This window comes from Populus euphratica, unplaced genomic scaffold (assembly GCF_000495115.2).
Source record: "Populus euphratica unplaced genomic scaffold, PopEup_1.0 scaffold1473.1, whole genome shotgun sequence".
In the NCBI taxonomy this organism is placed as follows: domain Eukaryota; kingdom Viridiplantae; phylum Streptophyta; class Magnoliopsida; order Malpighiales; family Salicaceae; genus Populus; species Populus euphratica.
In genome coordinates, this window is record NW_011501338.1 from 12577 (window position 1) to 22498 (window position 9922).

At 28.4% G+C, this 9922-nt stretch overlaps 1 protein-coding gene across 2 annotated transcripts; it reads left to right on the forward strand.

Annotated features, from left to right (window-relative positions):
* The first annotated feature begins 5876 nt into the window (after positions 1-5876).
* On the forward strand, positions 5877-9349 carry LOC105117713 (ras-related protein RABC2a). Of its 2 annotated transcripts, XM_011015464.1 has the most exons (6): positions 5877-6366; positions 6823-6891; positions 7242-7307; positions 8011-8132; positions 8297-8425; positions 8824-9349. In XM_011015464.1, the coding sequence occupies exons 1-6, from the start codon at positions 6237-6239 to the stop codon at positions 8932-8934; spliced, it is 627 nt and encodes a 208-aa protein (XP_011013766.1). In that variant the 5' UTR covers positions 5877-6236; the 3' UTR covers positions 8935-9349. The 2 variants fall into 2 exon arrangements, with proteins under 2 accessions (XP_011013766.1, XP_011013767.1); XM_011015465.1 differs by lacking the exon at positions 7242-7307.
* The last annotated feature ends 573 nt before the right edge of the window (positions 9350-9922 follow it).

The following is a 9922-nucleotide window of genomic DNA, read 5'->3' on the forward strand; positions in this document are numbered from 1 at the left end:
ATAAGGATTGTCACCAAGTCAAAAGTTGGCCACCCACTTATCAATTAGTCATCAAATCAATAGTTCCCAATTTTGGCCTATAAAAAGAGGCATTTGCCATGCATTTTGGCATCTTGGTTTCCAGATCAAGATCATGCTCTTCCTTTCTCTCTTTGTATTTTTTGTAATGTTTATGCTTTGCTTTCATTAATATTAAGTTTATGCCTTTCATTTCCTTTCCTTTACTTAGTTAACTTTTATGTTCTTATTTTGTTTATCTATTTTGCTTTCTTTCATTATGTCTAGCTAAGTTAGTTATGTCAAGGTGAAAAGGTTACACTAATGGTGTAAGAATAAGTATAGTGTAAACTTAATATGGACTTTAATGTTTGATACTAACATGTTTTATATTTGTTATCTTGTTCACTCTTTAATACTTTGCTTGTTAAATGACTAATCTTGATTTATGTTGTATAACACTTGGTACAACAAATGCTTGGCACTTTCATAGCCCATAATGTATGGTATAACCGACACCTGAGCTATGAAAGGAACTTGATTTGTTGTTAACATAAGTTAAGGTACAACAAATGCTTGGCACTCTCATAGCTCATACTGTATGGTATAACCGACACCTGAGCTATGAAAGGAACTTGATTTGTTGTTAACATAAGTTATAATCATGAATACTTGATGAGATTTACAAGTACTAGCATTAATCGAATAAGATGACTAATGTAATCATGTTAACAATCTATAATCTGATTGGAACCTCCTTTGTGTGTGGTTTCCAATTGAATAATAAGAGTTTATACTATACTTGTTTGACATTCCATTAGTGAAACCTCTAACCTTGACATTTGTTAATATAATTGTTTAATTGTTACATTAATATTCCATCTCAAAGTTCTCATCTTCTTCTTCTTCTTCTCCTTTTTTTTCTTTATTATTATTATTATTATTATTATTATTATTATTATTATTATTATTACTATTATTGTTATTATTGTTGTTGTATTATTGTTATTTATAATTTGTACAATTAACCTCCCTGTGGTTCGACCCCGGTCTTGCCGGGTTATTTATTACTTCGACACTCCTGCACTTGGGAGAAGACAACAATCTTTTAGTCGTGTCAGTTAATATAAGTTATAATCATGAATACCTGACAACATTTACAAGTATTAGCATTGATCGAATAAGATAACTAATGTAATCATGTTAACAATTTATAATCTGATTGGAACCTTCTTTGTGTGTGGTTTCCAATTGAATAATAAGAGTTTATACTATACTTTTTTGACATACTATTACTGGATTCTCTAACCTTGACATTTGTTGTTATCATTGTTTAATTCTTACATTGATATTTCATCTCAAAGTTCTCAACAACTTCTTCATTTTCTTCTTCTTCTTCTATTATAATTATTACTATTAGTATTACTATTATTACTATTACTATTATTATTATTATTATTATTATTATTATTATTATTATTATTACTACTACTACTACTACTACTACTACTACTACTATTATTGTTGTTGTTGTATTATTGTTTATAATTTATACAATTAACCTCCCTATGGTTCAACCCTGGTCTTGCCAGGTTATTTATGACTTCGCACTCCTGCATTTGAAAGAAGACATCAATCTTTTAGTCGTGTCAGCATGTTAGTATATAAGAAACAAAAAAAAAACATAAGGAAGCCAATAACAGCAAACAAGCAGGTGCAATGTTCTGTTGGTTTTTTTTTTCTTTTCTAAATTCTTGCTATTTGCAAGAATGATGATGAAGAATGCGAAAGTAATTTAATTACCTTTGCACTGTTCATACACGCATGCACGGATGGCTAGGGCTAGTCACTGGCATAGGCTAGTGACCGAGCTAGGCTAGCTTGGTCCAACCCAGTCATGCAAGCTAGTTGGGTTTCCAGCCCTGCTATATAGGCTGGGTTGGGCCTAGCAAAAAATAATTTTCAGAAAAAAATTATTTTAAAAATCTGTAATTTTCCAAATCTTTTTATTGTATTTTGATCAATACTGGTATGTATTTATATATTGTAAAGATATAAATCCGATATTAAAATATCTGATTTTTGTCAAAACATTAAAAAAATTTTAAAATAATTTTTATACATACGACCAAGTCTCTCAAAAAATAAAAAAAATCATATTGTATTTTCATATAACAAAAAAATTTAAAAAATATGTATTAGCATGGATTTTGGTTTTAATAACCAGTTTATTAAATGAGAACTAGACCAATAGTTCAAAAATTCCAAAAAAAATTGTTTTATTTTAATATTTGTAGTTACAACATTAAACGTAAGACATATTCCTGATATTAAATTATTTATTGATGTTAGAATGATTAGATTTTACCTAATAAGATAGGGATCTCTCAGAATTTTTCTTAAATTATAGATGGACCAACAACTAGAAAATATAACAGGACTTTAGATTTTATCAGACAATAAAACAATGCACCTTATCTTAGATATGACGTATTTGAGGTGCTAATACCTTTACTTTATACAACCAGTTCTCATACCCAATTTCTAAGACTAGTTAGAGTTTCTAGTAACCAAAATATTAGGTGACTACTTCCTTTCAATTTTTCCACTAATAAATAAAAGATAAAAATTTCTTGTCTCCTCATATTTGCTAGTTAAATAAATAAGATAAAATTTTAAAGGAGGAATATTCGCTGCAACGCCACACACATGCAACATATTTTATATAATTTTTTTAACTATTCCTTTTGGGTATTTTCCCAAATTGTGTTTTGGTTTGTCCAAATATTAGTTTTTTCTCTCAATCCAGTCTAGGCCTCAAGTCATATTTTTAAAAAACATGTTTACTCATAAAATTACAAATATTTTTTCAATTTTACCCCTTTCTATTTTTTCATCTGTCAAATTCATTCTACATTCTTTTTTGCCTTTTCTTTTGCTCAGGGTCATTTTTTATATTATTTTTTATTTTTACAATTTCATCCTCTATAAGTTTTGTTTTCTATCAAATTCAATCTTCATTTTTTACATTATTATCTTTTTTTTTCTTATGCAAGTTTTTAAAATTGATATTTTTCATGATTTCATCTTTCAAATTTAAATTTGTTGAGAATCAAGTTTTTTAATTCAATTTAGGTTGGGTTACAAGTTTTAGAATATAAATCAAGTTTAGAAAGTTTGTTCAGGTTTGTTTGGTTTTTTTATTTTTTTTTAAGATGATTTTTTTTACCTTTTTTTGTTAGTTTTGCTTTGTTATTTTTTATTATTTACTTTTTATAAGGTTAATTAATCCAGCTCGTGATAGAAGCCTATTATTTAGAAAAGTAGTCTCAAGTTCATAACAAAATTCACCAATTTCAAAAGTTAACGTAGGCTAACTTTTTCTTTGGTCATTTCTTAAAATTTATTTATTTCAATTTATTATTTAACATTTGATATATTAAAAAATAATGTTCGTGCTTTTTTTCCTTTTCTTTTCAATTGAATGTTTTTATTTTTTATGGTATTATCTCAATCTTATGTCCATAATAATGAAATTTATGAGTTAACGCGATTTAACTAAGTTTTATTTTTAAATTTCACCATATAACATTGAGTTTTTTTATACTCCAAATGAGCTTATGTTAGATTCTTTTTAACTTTTTTTTATTGTTATTTTTTTTGTTATTCTATTTATTGTTATTCTAATTTTTTATTCATATTATTTAAATCTTTTTTTTCTAGCATTTCTTTTACATAAAAAAAAAATGATCAAGCCGCAACAAAGTGCAACCCATAAATCTAGTGATTTTACATAAATTATAAAATTGCATAGATTAATGATGTTGTTTTATTACTTTTTCTTATAATATTTATATTTTTTTTGGGAATATAATTCAACTTATTTTTAAAATATTATTTGTTTAAAAAAAAATCAAATTGATACCTTTTAATATTTTTTGATGATTTTAATATGATAATGATAAAAATTTTAAAAAAATAAAAAAAATCATCTAATGAAGATCTATTATTATTATTATTATTATTATTATTATTTAAGCTTGTCACATTTCTTTGACAAAAATAACAAAACTAATTTTCCTGAATAAGAAAAATAAAAAAAGATTTATTTTGCAAAAATGAGTCCAAAAAAACGCACCACCAATCCCTGGAATAAATTCAGCGAATGGGATGCATGGAAATGAATTTTATTTATTTGTGGCTACGAGGACACTCCCCCTCCACAGCTTCGAACGGACCCTTGTTGTGGAGCCCATAAGTGACCTTAACACTTTGCCCAGTCACCCATGACAAGACCCCGTCACCTGACGGTCGGAGCGCACGCTCGTTGGATGGGAGACAAACTCCACGTGGGACCGAGTTTAGACACAACACGGTGTTTCGCGAAAACGGCATCGCATCTCGGGACACTAACTGAGAAAATGAGCAAATTATTCCGTGGTCCCTAATTTGCAAAAAAGACCTGATTATAACTTAGATTTTAATGAAATTTTATGTTTGTAAAAAATTTTATGGTCAAGAATTGAATTCTAAAAAAATTCAATTTCTAAAAAAATTACAAAAATAAATTAGAGGTCAATCCCTCTAATTTACAATTCCAAATAGAAAAATTTTAATATTAAAATTAATTTTTAAAAAAATTACCTTTAAAGAAATGAGATAAGTTACCGAGAATAATATATGAAATAAAATGAATTTAACTTATTTATTAATTAAATTTAAATTAAATATTATACATTAGTGAATTAAACAGTAAAATAGTCTTTTGTTTTATTTCTAATTGCAAATGTACCTCTCCAAATTTAATTTCTTAGAGAAAAAGCAACACATCATAGGTATATAAAAAAAAACACTAATGCTTTCTATGATTATTTGGAGCCATTAGAAATATAATTTTTTCAATTTTTTGAAATAATATAAGATATATATTGGAATAAATACATGTATATATTAGTTTGTAATCATTAAAAATGGTTTTTCTTTTTGTGAAGGAAATAATTTTTTTCCTCTCTTTTCTTTCCTAAGGTAACAAGCTACCCCTTTTATGGTTTTTTTTTTTTTTTTATTGAAGTTGTACTTCATTAGCCTCCCTGTGAAAATTGTAGAGAAATTAATCAAATTATAAAAAAGTAAGATAATTTTTTACAACATAATAAATGATTTAATTTAATAATTCTTAATCACTTACTTTTTTATTTAATAATTAACATCAATTTATTAAAAAAATGCACTTTGAGTTGTAATTATATAATAGTTTTAGTAACTAATATAACTAGATTAATTAGTTAAGTGACTTAAAAAAAGATGAATTGTTACACTACAACACATTTTTAAATTATGAAATTAAAAAAGGTATAGAAAATATTGTACCTTTTCCCATAAATTTTTGTTTTTCGTTTTTTTTCCAATTCCTTACATGTTTTTTCTTTTTTCTTTTTTTCATTTTTTTTGTTTTATTCCATTCCTCACATGTTTTTTGTTTTCTAAAATTGTTTTTTTAAAATTATTTTTATTACTAAATAAATATAGCAAACATATATCCCGTCTTATAAAATTAAATATATTGATTTATATTTATTTTTTATTTTTTTATTTTTATTTTAGTTATTATTTATTATTTGTTTTTTCTATTTATTAACACACATCATATCGATTTATTTAATTATATATATGTATAAAGTTTTTTATTTGTATTTGAAATTTTTTAATTACAAAAACATGTATATATATATTTTTTATTAAAAAATTATCTACTCACAATAAAACTCGGATAAAATATCTATTTATAATTATAACACCTTTAAATAACAATAAAAATTGCCTTGGAAAAAGACTATGGTCAATGATTCATTTTGCTAAAAAAATAAAATAAAATAATAACGTTGGCGTCAGTCAGGTGTTCTGTTTCTCTCCAGTGAGCTAGCCGTTTTGTTTAGTCTCTCTCTCTCTCTCTCAAAAAACCAACATTGATGCCATTACTTTTCTCTCCTCAATTTCTTCTATAAATTTAACTCAGGCATTTCTTTCTTTTTCACTCCGTACTTTTCATTGTTTTCAAGAGAGAAAAAAACAAGCACAACAGTTTTGATCATCATTATAGACAACGCAGATACAGTGTATATTTTTTTCTGAAAGGATTTTTTAGTTTAAAATTGTTTCAAACAAAGTATACTTGATACTTAAAAAAGAAAAAAAGAGAGACAATAAAGGGCTTTGTTTTTCGGATTGGAATAATAAGAATGGGATCCTCTTCGGGATCATATGATCTATCGTTCAAGATCTTGTTGATCGGTGATTCTGGGGTTGGCAAAAGTAGTCTTCTTGTCAGTTTCATTTCCAGTTCTGTTGAGGATCTCGCACCAACTATTGGTATTAATTAAAAACTTCTCTATCATTTTTTTGCTTTCTCTTTACTGTTACATGGTTTTCTTAGCTAGCTAACAGTGTGTAATGCCTTTGGATCTATCTTCATTGGTTGAAACTTGTTCAGTGATTATGAAACATAGTAACCAGTTTTGAGTTTCCGCTTTTTGTTAATTGCTCTCAATTAGCGATATTAAGTTCTCTTTATTTCTTATGATTTATTAGATGGCGACTGTTATATAGTAAAACCTGTCTTTGTCGACTACAAGTAGCTGGGGCCTTATTTTTATGTTGACTCCTTCAATGCTTAACCAAGTCAATGTGCGATTAGATGTTAATCATTACATAGAAAAGGGAGGCTCGTGATTTCTGCTTGTAACTTCAATTGAGTGATCAACTGAATAATTGAGTTCTCTATAATGAGGATGCATTGAGATTCTTTGTCTCTGTTTTTGTATGAAGGTGTGGATTTTAAGATCAAGCAGCTAACAGTAGGAGGAAAGCGATTAAAGCTGACAATTTGGGATACTGGTATGTAATGAAATCACAGGATTATCTTCTTTCTGTTTATATATGTTTCCTGTTGTCTATGTAAAACTTTTTGTCTCCATATTTTGACCTTCTGAGCTGAGTGATGGAGCCAACAATGTCAAAAGATTCTAAAATATTGATCTCACTAATTTGTAAGTTTCTGGCAATGTAATAGTGGGATATCAATTATAACACAGAAAATTTAGAGAAACTGTTTTCTGTTGAGACGTGGAGTGGCTTTTCTGGCTTCAATAAATAGACTATTTTTTTGCTAACCCATGTTTCTGTTAACATTAATGATATCAGTCATTTATGTATTTTGATTCATAAAACCATTATGGTTCTCGCAGCTGGACAGGAGAGGTTCCGAACACTGACTAGTTCTTACTACAGAAATGCCCAAGGGATCATTCTTGGTATGAAACAAACACTATCCATCATGTGATTTTGTGATGCTGCTTGCAACTTTCAAAGAATCATCAATTGGCATTAGTGCAAATTCCTTTTACTGGCATGAAAGTCTGATAGCAATATTTGAATCTAGCTGTCATGTTACCTTCATTTCTAAGATGAAATCTATATGTTTATGTTGTCAAATTTTTTATATTGCTGTACATATATCATGCTAAATATAGAATTTCATATTTCATTTATAATAGAAAATGGTCGGTATTGTATCACATTCCAATTTTTTAGGAGATTGCCCTAAAATTTAAAGCAATTCATTTAGCTTTCAAGTAAGATAGATGGAATTTTTTAACCCAGCGCATCCCAAACAAGTCTACAAAGGAGGAGGGAAGTAGTGCTTTCATCTTTTCCTTTTAATCTCTTTAATGTAGTAGCATAATGATGGCTTTGTCAAATGTATCATGAATTGATCATACAACCAGCTTCTGCACGTGTCATGCCAGCCTGCCAGAATTTCTGTTATACCATCTAGCTCATTTAAGGGAATCTTACTTTTATGGCCTTGCTCGTCATTGTGGTTGGATGAACTAATATGAATTTTAGCATGCTGAAACTCATTGTTAACTGATTATTGTTTTGAGAAAATCTTTGGAAGCGAACTCCCATTGTTTTGACTGCCCCATCAAAAACTGATATCTTCTCTGATTACAGTTTATGATGTGACAAGGAGAGAAACCTTCACAAACTTATCAGACGTGTGGGGTAAAGAAGTTGAGCTCTTCTCCACAAATCAAGACTGTGTCAAGATGCTCGTTGGAAATAAAGTTGATAAAGTAAGTTTTTTGTTTTTATTTTCTTAAGAGGGATAAACTAGTTAACAGAAGGTGATAATATAACTTTGATGCAAGCTTAGTGTAGACCAATGCAGTATAATGAGTGCCCTAAACTCCCTTTTATTTCTCTTGATATTATTGTTCCATTTTTTCCATGATTTCAGGAGTCTGGAAGGGATGTAACTAAAGATGAGGGGATGGCTCTTGCTAAACAGCATGGTTGTCTGTTTCTTGAATGCAGTGCGAAAACTAGAGAAAATGTGGAGCAATGCTTTGAAGAGCTGGCATTGAAGGTACTATCGGAGACTGCATGCTCTGTCTGGCAAATATCATTCCATGCCATAATCACAAATTAGATTTTTGCCACGGTAAAAGAGTAAATGATTTGTTAAAATAAGCAGAATTAAAATAGTATATTGGTTTGCAATTGGAGCTTTCATGCAACGTAAATTCATGCTTGACTGTCTGGTATATATGTCCATTTTCATTTATTAGTGTAAAATATTAGTCAGATCGGTTGATGTCTCCTAATGAAAACATTTATTAAATTATTTCCTTGTTGCCATTTCTCTGATAGAAGGGTTGGACCGCTTTATCTATGGGCACGATGCCTGGGAAAACAATCCCAAGGGAAGCTTCTCATGTACCTTTTCTGTTCTCGAAACTGAAATTTAATGATTTTGTGTTTTAGATAATGGAGGTCCCTAGTCTTTTGGAAGAAGGATCTACGGCCGTGAAGAGAAACATTTTAAAGCAGAAACCAGAACACCATGTAACTTCTAATGGTGGCTGTTGCTTTTAAAGGCTGTAACAGAAGTGGGGCTTCTACATGAGAATCATGACTTACACATCAATAAAAGTCACAAACAGCACTTCTGATGGCGCCTGTACATTGAATTTCCACCTTAACAAATCATGGACAGGTCCTGTATATGGTAATTGCTTTCCTTGTTTCTTTGTGTGTGTGCTGTTCCAGTTTTTAATGAGTTGCCTTGGCCACTACTGTACCATTTCATTGTGGAAATTCAGGCACTGAAATAACATATATTAGCTTGTGTAAATTTGTTTGCCTTTGTTTTTATTGGCCAATCTTTACTCATGTCTAAAAGAACAGTCTATGTTCTATTGATTCACTTATCGTGAGTTTGTACCTTTGTATTCAGGTGGTTACAATGATCATAATACAAGTAATATGATCAAATATAATATTAGACCTAGCCAATTATCTCTTAAATTACAAGTGTATATGGAAAGATTCATGTGATAGTTGTAAAAGTAATTATTGAATTTGAAATCATTAAGTTATTTTATAGTGTTATGTGTTTATCTTGCTACATATTGTTCTAATCAAGTATAACAAGATAGGAATATATTAGGTTTAATATGAATATATGAAGGTATTTAAGTAATCAAGAGAAGATTCATCACCTTAGATAAATTTGAGAAAAAAATTTCATTTGTTCTTAAATAATATTGATTTGATTGTAAATTCTTACGCAATGTGAAATGAGATTTGTAAAAAGTTTCAAATTTTATTTAAAAAATCAATGATTATAGTGTTGTGAACAAATATAATTTGATATAGTAGACACACTATTTGTTATAATGTTTAAATTGGAATATCGTTGATGAATGGATAAAATTACATTAAGAAATTAATCACTGAAAGATTAAGTCAAACTACTTATAACTTTCATAATATTTAGGGGATCATGACATTGTACTTGATCTTTAAATATAAATCAATCAGTTATTGAATTGATAATAAATTAATTTATATAATTCAATTT